This window comes from Melozone crissalis, unplaced genomic scaffold (assembly GCF_028551555.1).
Source record: "Melozone crissalis strain CALT ecotype California unplaced genomic scaffold, PUWL_Pcris_2 ptg000007l_1, whole genome shotgun sequence".
Taxonomy (NCBI): domain Eukaryota; kingdom Metazoa; phylum Chordata; class Aves; order Passeriformes; family Passerellidae; genus Melozone; species Melozone crissalis.
The window spans coordinates 20,328,401-20,354,275 of NW_026535785.1; the positions used below are offsets into that span (position 1 = coordinate 20,328,401).

Genomic DNA, 25,875 nt, shown 5'->3' on the forward strand with positions numbered 1-25,875 from the left:
GATTTCTGTTGGTTCATTGGAGGGAGTGCCTGAATTCCTTCATTTCTGGACCTCAAGGGGTCTGAGGCACATAAAGGAGATGCCCATGGCCCAAAGTGCAGCTCCTGTGGCTCACGAGTGAGCCTGGAGCTGTGAATGTGGGCACACAATTTAGCAGCTGCTGTATAATTTCTGGAATTTTGTTTTTCTGTTTCCTCTGATCTGAACGTTCTCAAGGTCAGTAATAAATATAACATGGAAATTCTTGGAAAAAGTATGTATTTTTGACTTTGAAACTTTGACTTGTAAATGTATTTCTTCCAAAGAAAGATGATTTTAAGTGATTCTACTTGTGTGTTTCATTAGTATATCATCACTATGGTAAATTTTAATGTGAATATCACTGAATGAGAATACCTGTCCATCTCTATTTAGTGAATATGTCTTCTGCTAAGGAAAACTTGAACTTACACTCAAGCTAAACAAGTTCTGTCTGTATTCAGAATTTGTGTGAGCTGAATTTTTGCAGTGAGCTTTGCCAGTGCAGGGCTGTAACCCTGAGAATGTCAGGCAAGTGCTTACCATGGAGGTGGATCAGGATACATGATGTTCACCTGAGAAAGGATGTCCAGGTAGGAGTCAAAATCACAGCCTGGGGGGAGCTCCTCGCTGCAGGTGGATCTCAGCTCTGCCGAGGAGCCGCCGTGGGAGAAACCATCGGGAGCTGCAAAACAAGAATTTACATGGGCTGCGCTTCCTCCCTGCTGGGTGCTCTGTCACTCATGTACAACACTGAAATCAGAAAACAAACCCTTCCTGAGGCACAGGAGCTGTGGGTGTTTTGGAACAATCAGTTTTCATGGGATATTCTTATTTCTTTAGGAGTAAATGAAGCCCATCTGTAGGTGAGCTTACTCTGGCACACAGCACTATGCCTTTAGTGCTGCAGTTGGAAGTTCCAAAGCTTTTCTTGGGCCCCAAAGGCTGAAAAGGAGTGTGGGTTCCACCATGTGCAGCTTCAGCTGTTTGTGGGGTGACTGAAATTCCAGCAGTGGCATCCATGGGAAGTTTGCACATTCTGGGAGGGTGTAACAGGAGGGGCAGAGAAAATGAGTGCTGAGAAAATGCTGCTCTCAGTAAACACTGACAAAAATGGGGAAAGCTGGAAAATAGCACAGAAAAATCATCCTGCTGCCAGGGACTCCTTAATGCTTCCATGCAAGAGCTTCCCAGCTCCACAAATATTAAGAGTTTAGTGCTGTTTTCTGTGTTAGAGGCTAATTAGTGTGTGTGTGTGTCCATGTAATGTAGTGTGGCACAATTTAGTTTAGGATTATTCTTTTGAATATCTCCCCAACTCTAGCATTGTTGTATCTAACAAGGAGTTTGGAAATTTTCCATTCTCTTTTTTCCCTGGCTCTAGGTTTTTTCAAGGAGTTGAAGCTATCAGAGTAGTAGATTTAAAAACAGTGATTAAAACTTATTGGCCAGTATTTTATCATGCCACAAAAGTGGGTCAAACACTAACTCCAGTTTGGGTTCAACTATTGAATCATCAATGTAGCTGCTGAAAATTAGGAAAATTGATATTACTGTAATAGCAGGCATTAGTTTTCTGGATTTTGTTTTTATTTTACCTCTGTAGGTTGCCATGGGGGTTTGCATTTCAATTTTTTTTTTACTCTAAATTTGATTTCCAAAATATAGACATTATTCACTTATCTGGATAAATATTTCTGGAAAAGCCAAAAAGAAATTATTCCTTGCTCCAAGGGGACAAACTGATCCTAGGAGATTTGTTTGGTTTAGACATAAAAATTCCTGGTCCAAATAACTAAATGAAGTTCAATTGACTTCAATGGATACTTAATTTACCCCAGTGAAAACAACATTTAAACCAAAGCATTTTTATGTGTTTCACTATTTTTGGCTTTTCTACATAAATAAAGAACCCCTCAATGATCTGCACAGAACTGCACCCAAAACAACCTGCAGGTGGAGGATGTGCTCACAGGGGACGTGGATGTTGATGCTCCACCATTTATCACTGGAATTTTTACTGCCTGAAGAATTACACAGTAACTTCTAAAACTGTTTTTTTTTCCTCAAATAGAAACAATCTTCTCTCATTTCCTTGACCAAGTGGCTTCTTGTGAGCAAATCCCAAAAGGGTTGAAAACACTACTCCAAAATTAACTCCTTGATATTCCCAAATTATCTTTAAGGTTTTTTGGTGATGTGTTGGTTATGTTTTATGGGTTTTATCTTGGTTAGCAGGTAGGAACTGGCACCTTTTTGAGTCTCTAACGATGATGGGTGTGGTGACACCAATGCCATCAATGACACTTGATGATGGTGACAGTTTAATGACATTTGGGTGCCCTATTGTTCTGTTCCCAGGCAGATATTCGCTTTTGCACTCAGACAAACTGCCCTTGCCCAGTGATTGTTGTAGGCTGGTGCACTTGGCTGAACGAGAACAACTCTGCCTTTCCAAAAAATAGAAATTCCAGCACATGCTGCACCAAGGCGACAGGGGGATGTGAAAATACAGCAGAGAATAAATCTTATCCCATCCCGAGGGAAATGAGCTGTTCAGGGGGCGCTGGCAGCACTGGCTGGTTCTGTTAACCATGGCCCGAGTGGGAACCCAGCACAGAGCTGCGTTACCCTGACAAGCTGCTGTGACTGATCCCATTACTGGATGTCATTCCCAGCCCTGCCCGTTCCCGGTGCCCCCTTACGGCTGATCCCGTTATTCCATATCCATTCCCAGCCCTGCCCGTTCCCGGTGCCCCCTTACCACTGATCCCGTTATTCCATATCCATTCCCAGCCCTGCCCATTCCCGGTGCCCCCTTACGGCTGATCCCGTTATTCCATATCCATTCCCAGCCCTGCCCGTTCCCGGTGCCCCCTTACCGTGACCGATCCCGTTATTCCATATCCATTCCCAGCCCTGCCCGTTCCCGGTGCCCCCTTACCATCCGCGGCCGCGGTGCCCGGGCGGGCGCGGCGGGCGCGGCTGTCCCTGCGCAGGCTGCCCACCACGATGGTGGCACAGGACAGCAGCAGCACCAGCCCGATCACCACGCCTGCCACCAGCAGCGGGGACACCAGCAGGCTGCTGTCACCGCCGTGCTCCCCGGCGCTCGGGAAGGCGCTGGAAGCGCTGCTCTGGTTCGAGACGATGGCTGGGAACAGAGAGAGAGACGGGAGAATGTGTCACTTGTCACAGGGGTCACAGAGCCACTGCACCGCCCCTCTCCTGGGGAAATCCCGGTTATTCCCCATCCCTGGGGCTGCCGGGAACTGACTCCAGTGGGACATGGGCAGAAGCTGCTCTGTTTATTGGGAATATCCCGGTGGAGCCAAGGCTCTGTGATCCACAGCTCCCATGGCTCCTTCTTGCCAAGACTCCTTGTACCATGAACTGACTGATGCTGAAGAACTGAAGTGCACAAGGAGCAAAGTGGAAATCCCAAAAGGTGAACTGCTAGAGGTGTGGATGTGACAGGCTGGTCAGAGAGAGTAATCCAGATAAACTTTCCCAGGAATTGTTCTGGGGAGTTTTAAGAAGGCTGAGAGAAAGAATTAAAACAATCTTGCAGCTGGTGCTTTGAACAATTGTTTTCTTTGGTAAGATGTTTGTTTTCTTTGGTAAGATGTTTACCAAATGGTGTCTTAATTATCCAATTGTGTAATAGAGTGTTGATTAATCAGGTCCACCTGTATCAGAATGGTGTATAAAAGAATTGGTTTATTAGAAACTCAGATTCACCCTTCTGGAGAGACCTGGAGTCTATGTGTCACCTCACTCCCGTTCCTGACTCAAGGGTGGCACAAGAGGAACAGAGGAATTGCCTGTTGTCAGGGGTGTAAGAAGGCTCTGAGGATTTCCAGAGAAAGTTTTGGGCAAGAATGAAGCACAGGAGCCTCCTTTTGTGGCACATGGCTTGCTTTGGTTTGTGAGGGGACTCAGCATCCCAAGAAACTGATTTGTAGTGCAGGAAGAGGCTCATACAGAGTGGGATTGTTTGGTTGCAAATGCTTTACTATGGTTAAAAAAAAAATCTTTAAATGTATTATTTATGTTCAGTAATAAATCTTCTTAAGGAAGAATAACTACAGTAATTTATTGCCAAGTCAAACATCCTTTCGAGACAAGCCACAGAGACAGTGTCAAAGGTTAAACAATAATATTCCCTTAGAGAAACAACTGATAGCATGATTATACATGGGAATTAATTGCCCAGAAATGTATTTATGGGGGATTGAATTGTTAATGGAAAAGAGAACAAATTATGGGAAATCCTGAATTATGATTCAGGATTTTAGCAGACAGAATCCCCCTCTCACCCCCACCCCAAAAAACCCAACCAACCAAACAAACAAAAAAACAAAACTCCCAAACCTCCCATTAGCTGCTCAGCATCAGTAAACCAAAATTTTCCTGATGCCATATACCAATCTTGGCTGTCCAATCTGGCCTGGATATATATTTTTTATCTGGCTATGTGCCAGTTGAACAAATACAGAATTTATTTCCTGATGAAATCAGGGATAACACAATTTTCTCTTCTGAGTATTGTGTGGAGTGAGTATGTGTTTTGGGAAGTGCAGTGCTGCTTACAGGGATAGATGTTATCAGAGAGTTCTCAGCAAGGTTTGCTCTTTTCCTTTGGGGGACACCTCTTGATTTGCAGTCACAGTAAGTGTAGAAAGAAGATTGGCTTCAAGCCAGTGTCTGTTATCATTGGCTGATGCTTGAGACTGAGAGAACCAACTAGAAACACCAGGGGAATCAGCATGTAGAGGAGTATTGTTAATTTTCTGGAAGCACTTGACTGTTGGCTGAGGATCTTCATAGGCATTTAGGACAGACAGCCAAGAAATGTGCTGAGCTTTTACCAAGTATCTCGTGCCAAAAACCAAGACTGAATTTTCTGAGAATTAAACTCATGCTGTAGTGTTAAATCAAAGGTTATGGACAAGTGTCCTATTTAATATTCTGTGCAAAGAAATTTTGGGTATGGGATATGTTTGGGGAGTAAGGCCCTTGTGCTAGAACTCAAATTTCCAAAACTTTACAAAATCTGAATCTTGTTTCTCATTTGTACATTTTTAAAGCTATCTCTGTTGGTAATGTGTCCAACACACCCTCACTGGCTTTCCAAGGCCTTGTATCTTCAGATTTTTGCAAATTCTGCCTTTGAGAGATGCAAATATCACAGCAGTGGCAGTTTAAATCCTGGCTGCAGGGATTAACTCCTGAACTGGAAGTAGTGGCAGGAAATTTATTGGTAATTTTGGCTGACTTGCAAAGGCAAAAGAAGAATCAACTTCGTTGTCAGCATGAGGAGAACATGAGCCTGGGGTGTGAGGTTGCCCCACACACTGTCAGGCTTGTGATCATCAATTTAATGTCAAATAGCCCTGAAATGGAATTGGTGATAAACTGCTCTCAAGTGGGGAGGAAGGAGGCTGCAGTGAGTGCTTTCAGATCTTTAAAAACCTGGAACAAATTTGGAATGATCCTCTGAACAGGAAGGGCCTGGCTAAGGATATTTATCTTTTACTTTTTCCAGGTGTGGAAGCCAGCTGGAATATTCACACTGACTGTTTGGGAGATTCCTGTGGTGCCACCCAGTGTGAGCACTGATTATTTGGAGCTGTTTTGCTTTACAGAAGTTCAACAGCTTCAAGTGACTTCATACAGACAATAATCACCTGCACTGGTGCTGAGGTGGTGTGGTGTGGTTCAAGACACCCCATTTATCCACCACATTTTGGGGCTTCCTTGGCTGTCCCAAGTCCTGTCTCTTCTATCTATTGTTTCTCACCAGTGTGAAACTTTCTGGTTTTTTTATGCTTTTAATCTAACTGAACCCAGTCACTCACATAGACAAGTTATAGTGCAACATTGCTTTTATTAGAAGGAATGAATGAGTCCCCTTAGGCCAGCTCCTAACACAAAATGTGCTTGATAAACTTCTCCTGTGGCACCATTTTCAGTTTGACACTGTGTGATCCTCCAGACTTTACTACTGACTTACTACTGTGACAAACAACAGCAGAATGAGATGCTGCGTGGATATAAATTCTTTGGGTTTGAATTTTGAGGGGGTAAAAAGAGATGTTTATATTACTTTTGGGAAAAAATCATATTGTAAATTTTCTCCTCTTATCCAAAACATCTTCTTTTGATAAACTGTGCATTTCTCCATATAAAAATGCTATGGTTTTCAGTCAGAATAGGAGTAGCTGCAAATGTATATGAAGCCCATAAATATAATACCACTAGCAGAGTGCTAACACTTTTGTTTTGAGGTAGTTTGTATCTTTTCCCATGAAACTGCAAATTATAAATAATACATACATAAATATGAATATTTTATATCCAATCTTCTAAATATGAATTATGTTGGATGTACACACCATGGCTTTTATCCACAGTGGGAGCTCTGTACTGTGCTGTGCTGTACACAAGTGGCACAGGGCTGGCAGAACACTGACTTCAGAGGGAGCACCAGGGCAGAATTGCCTCGACTGTCCATTCAGTGTCAGACAATAAATCAGCATTTTGAAAAATCCCTTAAATATCACAATATATTACTTTACTCAGTGCTCCTGCATCTCAACAAAGCAATTGGAAAGTAACTGCAGGAGGTGCAGAACAGGCTGGATTTTTGGGTGCATATTGCTCTTTCTCACTCCTGCTAACCTGTCTTTGAAGGGACAGTGACCCCTCTCTAGCTTGGCCTTAAGCAATGGGGCAGTTCCAGCTGGGTCAGATCCTGGCAGGTGAAATGTCCTGGTGTGCAGACATGTCACCCAACGTGCAGCCCTTTGTTAGAGTGGCTTCTACCTTCCTCAGTGCTTGTACCCCAGAGGAGAGAAGGGAAGCACCTCCACACACAAATGAATCTCTTCTCTCCACACTGAGTTGAGTTTGTTGTTGATGGTGAGGTCTTGTATTACAGCGCCCTGCATGGGGTCGCTGGAGGTGAGAGAGATGGACGAGAATCTTGTTTCTTGATCAGAAGGCTGGATTTATTGATATGTGATATATAATACATTATAACTATACTAAATAGAATAAGAAGAGAGATTGCAGATGCTGCTCCAGCTAAGAATAGCAAGAAAGAATCCATAACAAAGTTGTGTCCAGGGGCTCTGTCCCCAGCTTGCTCCTGTGATTGGCCTTTAATTATAAACATGGGAACATGAGCCAATCAAGGTGCATCCCATTGCATTCCACAGCAGCTGATAACAATTGTTTACATTCTCTTTCTGGGGGCCCTCAGCTTCCCAGAAAATGCAGAAATCTGAAAGAAAGGATATCTGTGAAAAAATGTCTGCGACAGTCTTGTTCTGTTTCCTTTTGTCCTGAAGGCACATCAGCTCTGTTGAGGCTGCAATGGCCTCTGGAACTGATGGGCTTTGGGATGATCTTAGAGCTGGATCCTGCTAAGATAACCAGATCTCTTCCCCTGGTTTCCAATGTATCATCTTAATAAAGATGATAATTCATGATATGACTGGTGGAGAGGATGAGACATGGAGTGGTTTTGTTTAAGTGCATGACCAGCTCCTGAAGGAGTGCTGATGTGTTGTTCTGGAAAGATTTTGTGTCTAGAATCATCCACCTCTCCATCCCTGCCAGCCTGGGATTATTCCTGAGGGCAGGGTGGGCTTGGTGCTGCCTGGCTGAACTGGAGCTGAAGCACAAGGACAGAACTGGAGTATTCCTTGTCCCCCTGGGTCAGTAGAACTGTTTGGGGTGGTGACCCAGCACCTCCCAGCACCCTTAAATGCACTGCCCTGACACAGGGCACAGGGCTGGGAAGGAGCAGTGGGAAGGTCAGTTTAGGATGGTGCACAGCACCCTCTGTAATCCTTTGGTCTCCAAATGATTGCAGCAAAGCATCTCAAACTCTGAATCAGCTTAAAGCACATTTCTGCTATCCTTCCTCTTTCAGTCCCTTGGATTATGCAGTCTCTTTATCCTGGGGAGGTGAGTGACAGATGTCAGCAAGGAGCTGAGAGCACCCAGAGGCACTAAATCAGTGCAATGATCTGAGATTTTGTTGGTTCTGCCTTTATGAACAGTTCCTGTTGGGAGATGGTTTAGTCTGGCCAAGAGTGATCAGCTGGACCCTGCCCTTGCTGCTGCTCTGGGAAATAAACCTCTGGAAATCAGCAGAAATTGCACTGCTTGTTTCTATGGCACAAAAAAAAAAAAAAAAAAAGGGAGAGGGATGTTACTCAGGCATTGAATCCATGGCCCCAAAAGAGCTGAACCTTAAATTAACTAAAAAGAAATGTCTCTGTTGGACTCAGAGCTATTCCATGGGATCCTGAGGAAGGCTGAAACTTCACTCAGGTGAAGTTCACACCAGGGTATCCTCTGCTCATGGGACTCAAAGGAAGCAATAAGGATGCTCAGAACAGGGCAGGCTATTTGTCCTTTAGTATTTCTCTTATTCTCTTGTAGAAAAGTTGGGAAATGAGTGGATGACCAGGACAGTCTGGGAAATGCCCTCTCTATAAAGCAGTTTTACACCAGCCAGACCAACAGTATGGGAAAAGGAATTTGCAGTTCAGGAGGCCCAGGAGCATGTTTGGTTCTCTCAAGCACTGTTCCGTTCTTCAGGCTTTTCTGCTTTCCACACAGAGAATTAAACTGGCTCTTAAGCTACAGTGGATGTTCAATTTTAACTCTATAGGAAGTGCTTCAAACTTTTACCTCTTATCTTCTTATCTGCTGGAATTGACACTTCGTAGTTGACAAAGTCAATGAATAAATAATTTTTTCCTGTCAGTTGCTGCGCCAATGACATTTAACAGTTTCCAAAGCAGATGATATTCATTATTAGTTCTAAATTTGAGGTAAATCTTCCTATACAAATGGTTAACTAATCCTGCCAGTTCATTGCTGCTGTGGGAGATCCCTCAGCACAATCCAAGCCCACACAATGCCATTAACCAGGCAGCACCTGTGAATTCACACTCAGTTTCTCTGCTGCTCTCTGCAGTTCAAAGACTTTTTGAACTTTTAAACTGCATATGTAGCTTCTAATCAGAATTAAAACTTTTCACTGATTAATAGTGAAAAATGAAAATCACATTCAGACCTAAGACTTTGCTAGGGATGGCTCAGTTTTACCTGAAGTGAACGTGGGACATCCTTCCGGGACAAAAGCTGCCCATGACCTTGAGGAGCTCCTCCAAAGCAGAGAGGGTGGCCTCTCCCCCTAGACAGCAAACTCTGCCTTTTCATCCTCTCCTATGCCTATCAGATAATGAATTTCTCCCTCCTTGCATTGACATCCTTATTATAGAGCCAGAATGAGGAAGATTGGATCACCAGCAGCCTGCAAATTGAGAATGTCAGAAGCAAAGAGAATGTGGCTGCAGAAGGGCTCAGGAAATAAATCTTTTCAGCTGCTGTGGCTTTAGGGTATTATGTTGATGTCACAGCAGCTTGTATAGGTGCTGTTTCAAATTAACAGGAAAAATCTTCCCATTTTCAGATCCATGGTCTCTTTTATCAGCATGATAAATACCACTGCAGGGAAACAAATCACTCTGCAAGTATAACAGCCCACTTTCTGATGGACAAGGAATATTTTCTCATATTCAAACAACTTGGAACTAATACAGTTTTATAAGCAGGACCCAAAGCTATTACTTTTCTCAGAAACTTGTATCAGGGCTTGGAAACAGGTATGATGAGAATTCTCTTTTATCCATTAAAGTAAAATTACCTTCATAAGCGCAGATCCAACCTAGCTTGGTAGTGACTTGAATAGGACAAACCCTATAATTTTGGTCTTTTTTATTGTGGGAAACTCAGGGTTTTTTTGGCACACAACTTTCTCATATAAATATTTGGAAAAATGTTGCAATATAGTAATATTTCTTAAGGTTTGAAAAAATATAATGGGCAAATTATTTTATATTTTACCTTATCATTCTGCTTGAACTGTGATCTGGATGTCTCATGCCTTGTCTTTGGGAGGCTGAGCTCTGTCTGAACTGTATTTAATGTAACCTAAAGAGGGCAGGTGGCAGCTCATGGGGCATGGAACCCAGATAGGAAATGTAATCCATATTGGGGCAACAAAAATCCAACCCCAAACCAAAAATCCAAACCCTCCCACAGAGAAGTTCCTTTCCTTACAAACTTTTCTCTCAACCTCCACAGAGAAAATGGGAAGGAATGATGAAATTCTTGCCAACTCAAACAGTCACAACTGGTGAGCACCTGACTTGTGCACTAAATGCATTTATGAATCTCCAAATCAGTTATCCACTTCTGACCACCATTAACCTGGCTCACATTCATGACTGTTTAAATGATGGAGTTTTGTGTTGTCCTGGGGTTTCAATGAATTGTTCCACTCTCTATTAGTCATCTTCAGCAATCCTTACCCTGCTCACGGGGGTCAAAGCTCTATAATGAAGATCCATCTGCAACTGAGTGTTGAGGCTGAACGGAGATCAGGAACCAGATCCACCTTTGGTACACACCCCTACCCCAGCACTCCTCCTACAGAGTTTGTGTCCTTATGCTGCTTCTCATTTAGGGCTTTTCTCATCAAAATTAATCCTGTTTCTTTTTCCAGCTCCATTGCCAGTCTTCAGTAGGAGTAATCTACTGAAAAAGCACATAGAGGAATGACTGATTTTTACTGCTTAGAAAATAATGATTGAAATATTGATCCAGGGGGTTCTGTAAGGAAGGGGCTGGTGAGATAGAAAGCTGTTGACAAACACTGGGATCCCAGGATCTTCCTTCAGGAGGTGGTATCACATGTGATCTATCTCGGCCTTTCTTTCAAGGTGACATGAATTTTAAAAACTAATTAAAATGGTTTGCAGTGGTGTTCTGCACTCCCACATGAGTTATGGTGATGATGTTGCAGAGTACACAAAGCCTCTAGTGTGATTTACATCATCATTTGTATCTGTGAAAGCTCCAGCAGTATCTGCCTGCATAAATCAAGGGCTTTTCTCATACCATTAAGAAATGATTGAATTCCTCCAGATTGCATCTGAACAGGACTAGGATGTCTGCTTAGACAGATGCAGGGATGCCAAGAGTGGCAAGTCAGATACTGATTCTGGAGACAATCCCACCTGGGTTCTTTGCTGCTAAAGGAGCCACTGAAATACAAGGACACTGAAAGATCTGTGGAAATGGAACACCCAAACATTACTGTCCAAAAGCCTGGGGGAAATCCCTGTTGCTACTGTAGAACACCCAAGGAGTGTTCCCTGGGAGTGCAGGATGGCCCCACGGCCCAGGAGCATTCCCTGATCTCTGCAGTGTTTGATGCCCACCCTCCTGTGCCCTGTGTGTGCCCAGCAGGGCTGGGCCAGGCTGGCAGGGCAGAGACTCACCCTGAGGGGCTGGCAAAGCTGGCAAAGCTGGGAGCAAAGCTGGCAGGAGAGCTGGGGTGTCTCCTGAGGCAGCAGGCCATTCTCCTGCCTTGCACAAAGAGCTGTTACAGGCTCCACACAGCTCCTTCCTCTAATTAATGCAATGATGGCTTTTTTTTTTTTTCATTTCAGGTGGCAGGGGAAAGACTTTAAAACCAACCAAAAACTCCCCCTAAGCCAAGTGCAGCCTTTAGGAAAGGACATTTATTCACCTTCAATATAAACTGCAGTGTCTATATGTGAATATTTTAAACAGAAAATGCAGTTCCCACTTCAAAGACTGTTTCTGCAGAGAGTTACCACAAACATCTGCATCAGCTCCAGCAGCTCTGGGTGTGCTGGGGGTCAGAAGGGGTCTGAGCTGTCCCCAGAGAGAAGGCAAGCAGAGAAAATTGAGATTTTCAGATCCCTGAGACTCAGCAGGGCTTGCTGCACCATTGCTGACAGTCCAGGCTGTAGGTGTTCCAAACTGTTCTTAAAGGGAAACTCTTTATTGTTCTCAAAGAAGATTTAAACAAGGGAATATTTCTAAAGGAGCAGGAATTGCAGTGTGCATTGTTCTGCATTGCCACCCAGTCAGATTGAGAGAGAGTCATAACTGAGGGATGCAGAGCCAGGCTGGAGCAAGAACTTGGATTTTCCTGTTAGCATACTGTTCTGGAGATTATACTCAATTTAAATAATTACCCTTTATGGGAAAGTTGATTAAATTTTGGATCCAAGGGATTCATAAATCCCTTTGTGATGAATGGTGCTGCACATAGATGAGAACTCCTGTGATGCCCTCAGAGCACCCTGGACAATGCCTTAACCTGAACACTGACTGGGTTCTGTGGCCTTTTGAACAAAGGGCACCAGAAAATGGGTCAGTCCCAGAAAATAAGTGTGCCCAGCAGGGGTGCTTCTAATAAAACTATTTAAATGAAAGCTCTTGTAGGGATACTGCCTGGAAGTATCCAGGGATATCATCCAGCTCCCACCTTCCTGAAGTTCAGTCTGTGTTAAAGGTCACTAACTATTGCTGCTTTCTATTAATAGTCACAGTGGAAATTGTTAAATTGTTCCCATTTACCCACTGGAAAAGAAAAAAAAACAGAGAATTTTTGAACAAAACTATGGGATTCTTGGTAGAGAAACTGGTATCTAGGCTGATCTTCTATCCCCTTTCAAGTGCAAGGGTAGACACGTGGAGAAAGAAACAAAAAACTTTGTAATAGAAAAGGAAATAATTTCTGTCCCTGTTGTCCTGATCACACATGACCACAAAGGTATTTTAATCCACATGCTTGCTAACAGCAAGGGCTTTTACAGTGTGGATCACCAAATTTGAAAAAAAAAAAAAAGAAAAAAAAAGGAAGGAGCCCCTTCTTTAGTTTCCTCTCACCTGCCCTAATTATTAATTTTAACTCATTGCTGCAGATCAGGGTTTCCTTGTTAGGTGCTTAATGAGGCTGAGAGCACCCACATGGTGTGGCCAGTTAAGGAGTTCCATCCAAATCACCTAAACATTCTTCTTCCCTACCTGAAGGCAGTCTTGCATTACAGGAGAATCAGAACGTCCTTCAGGATGAGGACAATCTAAAGAGTTTGCATCAGGATACTGATAAACTCAGGTTTGTAAATTGTATTCTCCAGCTCTTAGGGGGACTCAGAGCTGCTGGACACAACTGCTCTGCAGTTCTGGTGGGAATGGATGAACCTCTTCAGTTTCTGGTGCATGAACAACCTGAATAAGAGACATTTAGTTTAAAAACAAGCTGAAATTTTCTATTCTTTGCATTAGTAGACAAAGAGTTTTTTGTGAAGAAAATGACAGCATGAAAATAGCTCCTATTTTATAGGACACTGTAGAAACACAGGTGTATGAGCTGCAGAAAAGTGAGGGCTGTTCTGAAAAAGGCTTGTTCACAGAAGTGATGGAGCACCGAAAGGAATAAAAGGGGGGACATGGTGCTCCAGGGTTACCAGAGCACTATCAAAGCCATGCACAGCACATGGGAAATGTGCTCTGTGCTGGACACTGCAGGATGACCTCACGGGGAAAGGCTCAGGGAAATCCCACCCAGCAGGGCAGTCCCAGGGCTCTGGGCACAGCAAGGACCTGCTGCTCTGCAGAGGTGCTGTGGCTCCTGGAGGGCACCAAGAGCAACTCCCCAGGCAGGAATTCACTTCAGCCAAACGTCTCAGGGGTCCCAGAGTCCTGAGATGCTGTGGGAGCCTTGACCTCAGTGCCTAAAGCACGAGCAGTGCAATGACAGCTCGCTGAGACTGCAACAAATCAGTCTGGAAAAGGTGGCTGCTTCCTCCTCAGAGCTCTTGTGCTTTAATGTCAGCAGGGACTCCCTGTGGGTATTGTAACTGGGGAGTGAAATACTCAAACAGCTGAGATGAGCCTCAGTAATTATTAAAAAGTTGACAGTCAGAGTGATCTGCTGTGGAGGTGTGAATTTAGGATGACCTGTTGCCTCAAAGCAATGTTTAAATCTGTGTTACCTCTGAGAAGTAACTCTTCACCGGCTCCTTCAACATTATAAACCCATGAACTTCACAGTATGTCCTAAATATAATTGTACTGGCAAAATGCCCTGTTAGAATGGCAGTGAGAAGTGGGTACTTTTTGGATTGTTTTAGTTATTTATGGTTTTTAAAAAATCCAAAGTGCCCACTGTCCTGAAGCTTGAGGAAAACCACGAGATTGGGAAAGGCTTCAAATTTCTGCATGTAACAAACAGTTCCTTCAACTCCTCATTCTTGACATCACAAGGTTCTTTTAAGGGGTCCCAGAGAGGGTGGTGGTGGTGTCTTTGAAGTGCTACAGAGATGTGGGTGCCTGCCCTGGGGAAGGAGGGTCCTGCCTTCCACTGAAGCTGGAAAGTGAATGTGCTTTCTGGTGTTTCTGGTTTGATGGCTTCTCTGGGTCAGTTTTTGGTTATGGATTTGGTTTCTGTTTGTTGGGGTTGGTGTGTTTTAAGCCTCTTTTAGCTGCTGAAGATGAAGGACAGACTGCAGTGCTCGGCCAAGGAAGGTGTGAACTCTCTGCAACAACAAAATCCTGTTAGAACTCCTCCTGCTCCTGGATGGCTCCTGCATTGGTATTAACTGGAGAAATGTGCTAGAAATGTTAACAAGGGTGATATCTGTGTTTTATGGGGCTACATCTACAGCTTTGGAATGTTCAGCCAGTGGATGCTGACCTGCTGCAGTTTGTTTGAACAGCACCTGGAGCAGGGACTTACATGCTGATGTCCCCTATGCTGACAGCACAAGAGACAAGAAATACCCTGCTGTTGGGATTGTTACAATTATTGATGGATTCCTATGCACTGTACCATTTGTAATACTATCCTGTTCAGTCCTTCTGGGAATGACACCGCAGACTTTTCTAAGTAGCAGCTGCTGCAGCATTTCCTCAAACCCCAGATTTTCAGGCTGGGCCAAGGCAGGCAGGGCTGAGGACACGAGCAGGTGCCTGGTTTCCACAATATGAGCCAACAATACCTGAGCCTGCAGCCCGGGAAGGTGTGGGCAGCCTCGGGGGTTCAGAAAGGAAACTCACTGCTCCTGCTCCCCTCCTGTGTCCCTGGAGACAAACCCTGCCTGCAGAGAGGCTGGGGACAGCCCAACAAGGGCTGTGTTCATCCCCGTGCTGCCCTTTATCAGTGTGTGATTACCCAAAACCTCTGCAAAGAGAACCATGCACATGTCACCCCTAAAAGCTCTGAGACTGAGAAAAAAAGGAATGAACAATGACTGATGCATTAATTTACATCTGTCAAGTTGATTACTGACTGAATTATGGTTCTATTTCCTCTGATTAATTTAGCACAAGATTCCTTTTTTTATTCCTTCCTTGCCCACGGAGTGGATGCCCCTGATGAAGCACATGAAGCACATTCCAGGTTCCCTGGAATGCTTTTTGCACTATTATTCCTCTCTTCAAACAAGCCCTCCTCACCAGCAGCTCCTGAGTTCTTGCAGGAGGAAGCATTACAGGGTCTGATCAAATTATCTGCTGCATGAGCTGCTCTCTGCTCATGTCTCAGCTCCTCCCAGAGATGAAATTACAAAGCAGCTGCCACTTCACTGAGGAAGGATTCCAGGGGAGCAGGATGTCCCCAGATGAGCTGGGGGAATGCTGGTCCTGGTCAGACACTGTAGGAGCAGACTGATCGTGGTATGAGACCAGATTAATTACTCATCCATGCATGCATCTGTAAGTTAGGAACATATCTTTAATCATTATTTTCCATCTTATTTAATTAGTTTTTAATTATACTTTTTTGTTATGGTTGCCTTTTTTCAGTGAAGTTTTAATCTTCCTTGAAATTTTGGAAAATTGTTTGTTTTTAGTAGTAGTGTAGTATTTTTTCCCTAAACTTTAAAAGCAACTTTAAACAGAGAAATCTACTTAAAAGGTTTTATTTACTCTATAAACACTGTCCTTTGGGTTCTGACTCAAGATAATTCAATATGAGCAGATCAAACCCATCTCTGTCTCCTACAAATGGGTATAGATCAATATTATCACAAATAGTTGCTGTGCTATGATCCCAAATCAAGATTAATACAAAATCAGTTTGCCTAATGTTGGCCTTAATTTTGCCTTTAATGAAGAGCTCTTGTAATTCTTGTTGGCAATTTCTACCAATAAACTTAAGGTTTTTTTTTTTCCCCACAGTGACTTAGCAGAATGCAGCAGGATTTTCAAGTTTCCATAATGTGACTTTAAGGTTTATTTCCATTTGTGGGATGCCAGCTTGCTGTGTGTAGGGAGGGCTGCTGGCCCAGGACAAACCATCCTGGAGGAGTGTGCTGGGAGCAGAGGAGTCCCCACAGGGCTCAGGGGCTGCAGGTGCCCCTTTGCTGAGGAACATGGAGCAGAGCACTGGGGTTCTCTGTACAACCAGTCATGTGGCTTTGCTGGGTTCCAGCAGGAAAACCTGTGGGTTTATTTTGTGTCAGCCCCCCCTGTGCAACAGCTCCCCACACAGCAGGAGGAGGTGGCCCTTGCTGGGCTGCGCTAAAGGAATTTATCACCTGCAGAGCCAAGAGAGCTGCTTCTGTCCCAGCAGAGCAGAGGATGTGCCAGGAACTTGGCATCCAATGCTCTCTGCCTTTTCAGAAGGAAGGGATGGTGTCAGTGCCCAGGAGCAGCCAGCACCAGCCCACAGGGATCCACAAGGATGCTGAGCTCATGAGACAAGGCAGTTGCTCAAGCACCAAGCAATAACCTAAATGTGCAGGATTTTAGCACATGGAGACTTCTTTTGGCTTGCTCACTCCTGAAATCCCCTGCTGGCCTCTGTTAGGATGCAGTGTGGTGGGGACAGGGCTGCAGGGACAGTGGGACACTGGTGGCACCATGAACCACATCCCCACATGTGAGTGGGGCTCTGACTGGAGGCATTTCTGAGGGATTGTCCCTTTGGCTGGTGACTTAACTCTGCCCTTCCCTGCATTCCCTTGTGATTTCATTCAAACCCCAATGTGGCACACGACCTCTGTCACGCTCTGTGTTCAGTCACATCCTATTTCTGCACATTTTTCCTGCACTTGCTGTGACCTGTGAAGAGGGATGAATTACCAGCACACTGGTTCCTTAAGCTGAGCAATTATTTTGAATGAATATTTCATGGGTTATGTGAAGATACAAAGTGGGAATAGAGAGACTTGCTATGGAAACAGTTGGTTTTTTTAAATTTTTCTTTTTTGAAGCTTTCATCTCTTCTGCAGTGGGGATTACTGTGCTATTTATTCTTTATGGTGAAAATATTACAGTTATGTCTGTTAGATTTTTAATATTTTTCTTTATATTACTTAAAAAGTGAGAAATGTAAATGACATTCCCATACTATCTTTGGGTATTTTGTTTTTATTCTGATGATGTCTCCTTTCTCCAGGCAACAAAAATTAAGATGTTGCATTATGCCCATCTCATTATGCACTTTTTCCATGTTTCACAGAGAATTTCCAGAATAGGGGTTCTGTAGAACTTTGCAAAGTTCTGCTGCCTACTGTTTCCAGTGTGGTATTTATAGCAAGAAAACTTTTAAAGCTCAACAGAAGCTTGTGGATTGACATCTCTGTATTTTATCAAAGTGAATCTGGTTTTTATTTTCATTGTCTGATCCCTGTGTTTCTGCCCCAGTTATTCACTTCTGCATGTTTCTGCTGTGCTGTATAAAATATTCCCAGTACTGAGAATCAGGAATCACTGAGCAAAGCATGTGTGCAAAAGAGGCACCCGAGAAGCTCAGGGATCCCCACTTTATCCTCTTGGTATTAAACAAGTTATGAAACAAGAAGGAGAAATGCATCTGTGCACTGCTGACACTGAGCCAGCAGTTTCAGTCTGAGAGGAAGAGAGAGAACAGTGATATTTGTAATCCAGTGCAAAATGCAAATAAGTTCTGTGTCTCTTTCTTCGGGAGATCGCTTCCCTGAGTCACCGGGGTTCATTTACATTCGGGTGACATCTACGAGAATTTTGCCAACACAGCTTATTACTGCAAACATTGTGTCAGTTCTGACATTTCTCTTCGCTGGAGAATCCCCAGAATGGCTCTGTTTGTTGCTGGTGGCAGACTCGGAGTCACACGGGGAGCGGTGCCAGCCTCAGCCGCGCCTGCATCCGCCGAGCTCCTTCCCTGAGCTGCGCCTGCACAGCCCTGCATGGCCAGGCTGGGAGCAGAGACCCTTCCCAAGCATCAGCACCTGGATCTGGGATTCTGCCTGCACAGCCCTGCATGGCCAGGCTGGGAGCAGAGACCCTTCCCAAACATCAGCACCTGGATCTGGGATTCTGCCTGCACAGCCCTGCATGGCCAGGCTGGGAGCAGAGACCCTTCCCAAAGATCAGCACCTGGATCTGGGATTCTGCCTGCACAGCCCTGCATGGCCAGGCTGGGAGCAGAGACCCTTCCCAAGCATCAGCACCTGGATCTGGGATTCTGCCTGCACAGCCCTGCATGGCCAGGCTGGGAGCAGAGACCCTTCCCAAGGATCAGCACCTGGATCTGGGATTCTGCCTGCACAGCCCTGCATGGCCAGGCTGGGAGCAGAGACCCTTCCCAAACATCAGCACCTGGATCTGGGATTCTGCCTGCACAGCCCTGCATGGCCAGGCTGGGAGCAGAGACCTTTCCCAAGGATCAGCACCTGGATCTGGCTCCTGGAGCTCCACAGGCAGGTCCCAGGCCTCCTCCTGGAGCAGAGGCAGGACCATGTCACCACCATGGGTGGCAGAGCTCCCTACGGGCACCCAGCAGCTCCAAACCCAAACAGGAATTCAGCTTTATCCAGCACTCCCAGGGCCAGAAGCTGAACCCATGGAATTGAAAGGTTTTCATGCCTCCAGCTGCACTGAAAGGATGCTGAATTCCCAGACCCTTTTCCAGTCTAACTCCTAAGTGTGTGTCACAAAGGAGTCAGTGCCAGGAGCGTTCTCTGAGTTAGAGCCTCCACTCCTTGGTGTCCCTTCCCAGTCCCGGCTTTGTGCATTTCCCAGCTATCCCACACAGAGGGAGTGAAGCAGGCACTTCCACTTTCCTCCCAGACAGGGCCTCCTCAGGCTTCCTTTCCTTTATAAACATCATTTACAGGCTCTGGGAATGGCTCTTGTTAATGGGAGTCACCAGTGATGCTTAACAAGAAACATCAGAATATTTTCTTGTCTACCACTTTTATACACTTTTCTCCTGCCCTATTTATGTATTTATATGTAAAATGCATTTATTTGTCAGTCCCTTCTGGGGAACAAAGTCTGGCAGCTACAAACACTTCTCTTGCAATGCAGTGATAGGAACAAGCCTCTTCTGGAAGCCACCCAGATGAAACCAGCCACATTATTTCAGTTATGACTCAAGGCAGATTTGAATTTAGGATTTCAAGGAGGTGTTATGTCCTCTGGCCCTGCTGGCTGTTTTCTATTCACTCTGTTCATTCTGTGTTTTTCATCTTATTCTCAGTTCCACAGCACATAGTGTTTTCCACTAACTCATATTTCATAATGTGCCAAATCCAGGAGTCTGCTATTTTTTATAAAGGTACTGAAGCTGGGCCTCAGTTCAGGAAGGTGCTTATGTGAATAATTTGTGTTCTGTAAATGCATCCTTGATTTTATTTCTACATTTTTTTTCTAATTCAGGAGGCACTGAGATTCACGTTCTAAAACTGTCACTGTTCCACCATTTTAGATTGTGGGAGAGGGTTTTGCCTTGCTGATGGGCTTGTCTTGTTCTCAAAGTTTGTATTATAGAAGTGTTAAAATCAAAATTACCAGAATGTTGAAAGTGCTTTTGCTGAAATTCATAGATTCATATAACAGATGAAGGAAAAGGCATAGCAAGGTAACTCCTTTAACAAGAACATTTTCTTGGCTGTGTTTGTGGGTTTTTGGAGCAGCCTTCACAGACTGCCTCCATAGAAACTTTTAAACCTTGGCTTCTCCCCCCCAAAAAGGGCAACCATTCAGAGAAATATGTTAATATTTATTTCAGAATGTAACAATACAACTGATCATTTCTCACCATGAAACAGAACTGGTCATTCTTTATATCCTGTCAGATAATTTACTGTGGTTAAATCTATCTTGAAAATGGCTGTATTTAGCAGAACTGAGCATTTTCTTAATTCATGGGACAAGGGGAGTCATCCTCCCAGTGCCTGTCCCATGTCAGGAGGAGCTGGCACTGCAATCTTTGCTTGTCCCTGCTCCTCCTCCTGTGCTGAGGCTCCTTCCTGGCTTCCCTCAGCCATGGTCAGTGCTCCCAGGGGGAGGCAGAGGGGCCACAGCCCTGCAGGTTTGACTCTCTTGTATCCTGTGGGCCAGAACTCTGTGCTCAGTTGTTATTCCTAAGCCTCTGAAAAGATAAGCTGTCAAATCAGAGATGCAAAACCAGATAAAAGTTCTGCCCTTATTATCAGAGGACTATTGCAATTGTGTCCTTTGTTCATTTCTGCTTACAGAAGCTGATAGTGTGTCAGTGGGGCTTTCTGTATCAGGCAAGATCAACAAATACTGACCCTCAGCAGCCAGTAAAATACGCATTAAATAAAACCCAGTGCCAGCTGCTGGAAGAAGCAGTCTTCCAAATGAGTCCTTAGAAAGGATAATTAAAAGTTGTAAAAGAAGAGGATATTGTTGTCATTAGCGTTGATAATCCAGACCAAGGTAATCTATGAAGTTTATAACCAGCCCAGCAGCAGGATTTTTACAGGCAAAAGGAATTTTGTTGTGGCAGGGAAAGAGTAGATGGTGATTTCCACAGCAATCTAAGCTCTCCTGCTAAACACTGACACATGTTGTGAATGCTCCAAAGAACTGAAACCTGTCTGGAGGTCACAGCCTGGGACCATGCAGGTGAAGAAGAAGCGAGAGTTACAAGCAGCAGTGAATTCAGAATTAACTGCCTGACAAAGCCTGCTGAAACTATCAGTACAACAAACAGTGTGATACCTTAAGGAGCCTCAATTAGTCAGAGTGTTTACAAGAACTGATTTATTAAGTTGTCCCCAAACTGGATGCTGATTGGGTTGTTTTTATTTTCCCCCACCCCTTTATATTTTTCTTTGGGATGTTTAAGTATTTTCCTAATTAAGAAGATTGTATAACAAAGGAATTCCTGAATATAAGGAATATAATTTTGTTGCTTCATAGAAGTGCAAGGGTACCATGATACAGCAATTTGCCAAGCTGACAAGCACAGTTGCATTCATTTGCTGAGTGAAAAAGTGATGTTAAAGGCAGCTGAAGTGACTTCTCAGAAGGAAACTGGCAGGCACAGGGCAGTCTGGGCCTCTTGAGTTGGGATTCTTTCCTGTCACAGCCTGACAACCCTCCCATTTGTGTTCCTTCAGGGGTTCCTTAAAGCTAGGTGTTCCCATCTCTTTCAGTGGTGTGTGACAGTATCCCACAGATTAAGAGCCAATATTCCCCCCTTCTGGAACTCCCCTTTGGAGCTGGTTTCAGGAATTTCTTGCTCTCCCATTTGGACAGTAAGAAGAGCCTGGATGCACCTGCAGGGAGGGTGAACCTCTCTGAAATGCCCCTCCTGAGCACCTGCCTGTCTCTGACAATCTGGATCAGGACTGTGTGCCTGCCCTGGAACTGCTGGCAGGGACTGGGAGAAACCTGGCTACAAATCTGCAAGAGAATGTGAAATTGCAAATTCCTTTTCTTCAGCTGGACCAGCTCTAAAAGGGCATGCAATGAAATGAATGGAAACAAAGAATGCAGTCATTAGGTTAACATTTAATGTTTTCAATATTTAGTATTTAAATTTCTGCTTTGTTTATGCAATTGATGTTTAAATAACAGTACTGTGACTCTCTTGAAATCAGCTTTTTGGACAAGACCAGTCCAAAACCCAAGTTTTGGTTCAAACATATCTGCCTCAAAGTCTCCTGTTTTTCATGATTCTGTTCACCATGCTGGTGGACTCCAGGCAGGATTACCTAGAGAGGATTTTCCATTGGCAGGATTATATACATGACTTTCTATAAAGCTGCTGGAGAGTGATGGAGGTTCTGAACCCCCAAGGCCTGAGGCGCTGCCCAGAGAGGCAATCTGGGGGCTGGGCTGTGGAGATGCTGCTCTTGGAACAAACAGAAACCTCCTCTTAATGTGAGCTTTAAGTAAAATCTTCATGACAGAATTATTTTAAGCTCTTGTGCAGTGTTTAATTATCTACTTATAAAATGAGAAGTGTCAAGTTACATAAACCAGATTTTTTTCAAGATGAAAGCCTCCACTCATGTGACCCTTGAGACTGGCAGCAATGATTACACAGGTTGTGATTCTCTTTGGCTTCAGTGGGTGAATTCTTTGGTACCAATGAAAATGTGTGTTTAAACTTGAAGCAGAATTTTACCCTTTACATCTACCTTCTCATGGTTTCAGGAAAGTCTCTAGATAGAAAACACAGCCTATAAAAAAGGGGAGAGGTAAACTGAGGCACTAAAAGCTCAACTCTTTTGTGCTTTAGCTTCATGCTAAATGAGTGGTGGAGAAGGAGACAAAGAGGAGATGAAGGCAAGAACATCTCAAGTGCTACAGGTCAGCACCACTTTTCCAAGAGTAATTTCTGAGAAATGTGTGGCTAACCCTTGAGCAAAGGTCATACATTTGATTTCCTTTTCCAGCCAGGGAAATTTTAGCTTGTTTTCTCAACTGGAACAAATCCATGCTTGCTTCTGAGGGCAGCTTCCCCTGAATGCACACAGGACAATGCTTTTGTTAAGTCCTAGAAGTGGTTCTACTTCCCATCCAACAGGATTTAACAGCAAAATCCACCCTCAATCAGAAAAGAGAGCACAGGAAAGAGAAAGGAAGAGGAAGAAAAATATAGGAATGTGTTTTTTCATCTGGGGATTCTGGCTGACTGAGCCAGAAAGGAATAGGCAAATATAATCAGACTTGCAATACACTTGAAACAGTTCATGCTCTTTCCCATTAGGCTGAATTTCATGGTGGATGCACATTAAATGCAATACTTTTATGCCAGGACTTTGCTTCCTAAATGCTAAAATAAGGCTCACAGTAAGCTAGGAAGTAACAATTCTGTTTCTGAAAGCCAGGACAGCTAGGGAGGGTAAAAATTAACTGAATTCTGGGGATCTATCCTGCAATATGAACTTTTTATTTTGACATTATTTTTTCTTTCCAAATTAGTCAGCATGATTATAAGAATTTATTTCCTAAGCTGCCCCTGAATTGTATGCTGATTTTTTTTTTTTTTTTTTTTTTTTTGCTTTCCTTCCTCCTTTATCATTTTACCTAGAGAGGACTTTCCATGGGCAGGACTATATACATGACTTTCTAGAAAGCTGCTGGAGAGGGTGGAGGTTATGAACCCCCAAGGCCTGAGGCAATCTGGGGGCTTGGCTGTTGAGATAAAACTCTTAGAACAAACAGAAACCTCCTGTTAATGTGAGCTTTAAGTAAAATCTTCATGACAGAATTATTCTAAGTTTTTCTATGCAGTGTTTAATTACTAATAAAATGGGAAGTATCAAGTTATGTTTGATTTTTTTTTCTGCATGAAGCCCCACCTGTGCAGAGCTGTGTTTGTGCGTGCACACTCAGCTGTGGGAAGCACACACTGGAATCCTCTCCATAAATCACACATGTGGCTTCTCAGGCTCCTGTTGGTTACTGTGATGCCCTGCACAGGCTTTCAAGGATTTTGGAGCCTGGCTCAGCACTCCAGGACTGATATTCTTCCACAGCTATAATGCCCAGGAGCCATGGCTGGGAAACTGCATGTGTGAGGTGCTACAAAAAGAACAAAGATTCTCTCCTCCCACATTCTTCTTGCTTGCTCCACCACTTGCTCAGGCTCTTCCTGCCAGCCTGGTTTGTGGCAATAGCACAGATGTTTTCCACATATGCTGAACATATGATGGAAATCCATCCTGGAACCCAGCCTCCCTGGGAAGTCCACTCTTACTCTCAGTAGATACTGTAGATTTTGATTTTGAGGACCCGAGTTTTTCCTCTATTCCTTCCCTGAAAATTCACTCCACTGTGGCTGGCTCCAAAGCTTTTTCTGCGCATGCCTAGGTCTGAAAGGTTGTGTAAAATACTGTGGATCCTCTTTGTTTTCCAAGCACCATTCTCTGTGTTAATGGGGGAATCTCTCTCCCTGTCCCAAACAGAACACATGGGCTGCCTCTGCCTTTTGCTCATGATTGTTCAAACAGCACCAGAGCCCCAGTGTGACCACACTGCTCCCAACAGTGGTGGATCTCCTCAGAACCCTGTGGCTTCATTCTCACAGCTATGGTCTGAGATTTCCATGAGTTTTGTGACAGAAAATTGGTGTGATATGTCTCAGAAAGAGCTGCCAGCTTTGGGTTTCCCCTTTCCTCAGGATTTATTTCTGAACTCCTTCCTTAGCATCTCTTTTTGCTTTGCCCTTCTCATTTCTGAGCTCCTGCATGGCTGATACAAAGCAGTCTGTTATCTGATGAGTGCTGAGGCCTCCTGGTCACTGCTGTAGACACCACTGAATGTGATTTTATCATTGCCAGAACAAAGGGTTTGATTCCCTCTGAGGGCCAAGAGCAGGATATTGGATTAGGCACTAATGGCACAGTGGGCTGCAGGTTTTTGAAAGTCATTTCCCTTTCCCTCTGTCATTAATCTGCTTCTGTGGCTGGTGAACTGCCAGTGTTTTAAGAAGCAGATCTCATGAATATTCTTCAGTGACAGGCCAGTCCAGAAGCCCTGCAGTGAATGCACTGTGGGCACACGTAACAGACTAAGGAACTTGGCTATTTATGTGTTTTAAAGAAAAAATCTTTCTCAGATCAAAACCAGAACTGGACTAGATGGGTATACAGTGGGAAAGCTTTTTGTTTTCAAACCCGCACAAAGCACAACCTTCCATGCTTTGGGACTCTAGAATCTGAATTTAGGGTTTTGTTTAAGGGCCTGAATAATCACACCACAGCTCCAGTTTGAACCTAAGTACCACCAGAGAGGATCTAGTCCAGTCCAAAGCAAAACCTCACAATGCTTCTGTGACTCATTTTTAAGAACTCCAGCATTGACAGGATTAACTGACCAGTTTTCAGACTGATGGGGGAGTTTTCTTGGGGCAGTAGGAAATACATCCCAATACTTTGGTTCCTGTATTTTATCCCAGTTCTCAGGGTGACTGGTCTGTTCTGTTAGTTGATACTTGAGACTGAACTGCTGGGTTTTTTTCCAAATAAAGTTGCACATGGTGAGCTTCCTTGGGAATCCCTGTACAGCTGTAGTCTACCAAAAATTCCATTATCTCAGAAGCTAATGATAGATTTGTTTGTGAGTAGAAACCAAAAGTACCTAAGTCCTGTGTCGCAGACATTTTTCACAGAAATCCTTTCTTTCAGATTTCTGCATTTTCTGGGAAGCAAAGGGCCCCCAGAAGAAGAATGTAAACAATGATTATCAGCTGCTGTGAAATGCAATGGGATGCACCTGTGATTGGTTCATGTTCCCATGTTTATAATTAAGGGCCAATCACAGGAGCAAGCTGGGGACAGAGTCCCTGGACACAACTTTGTTATAGATTCTTTCTTTCTATTCTTGGCTTAGCTTAAGCAGCCTCTGCAACTTCTATCTCTTTATTCTTATTAGTATAGTTATAATGTATTATATATCATATATCAATAAATCCAGCCTTCTGATCAAGAAACAAGATTCTTGTCCTTCTCTCATCATCCCCAGCGACCCACGCAGGTCGCTGTAATAGTCCTGTTTGTAGGCACTTTCTGGGGAGTAACCTGTTTTTCAGAAGCACCTGAAATGGTTCTCATTTTCCAGTTTCATGTATGTTTGAAAGTCAAATTATTGCATAGAGTTTTCAACAGGGTTCCAAAAGATAAAGGAGCTCTTTAAGGTGCTGCATAACCAACAGCTGCCATTACTGTTCATAACACAAACTGTTCTATAAGGCTGTTT

The 25,875-nt window shown here is 43.9% G+C and overlaps 1 protein-coding gene across 2 annotated transcripts in view; it reads right to left on the bottom strand.

Annotated features, from left to right (window-relative positions):
* The window catches only part of BEAN1 (brain expressed associated with NEDD4 1), a 53,025-nt gene that overhangs the window by 10,661 nt on the left and 16,489 nt on the right, over positions 1 to 25,875 (bottom strand). The window contains exons 3-4 of one of the 2 annotated variants that reach the window (XM_054269398.1): positions 2,963 to 3,172; positions 562 to 703 (exon numbers count right to left, since the gene is read on the bottom strand). In XM_054269398.1, coding sequence (XP_054125373.1) covers positions 562 to 703; positions 2,963 to 3,172 — 352 coding nt within the window. The remainder of the gene's footprint in view (positions 1 to 561; positions 704 to 2,962; positions 3,173 to 25,875) is intronic. The other variant, XM_054269399.1, reaches the window with a different exon arrangement.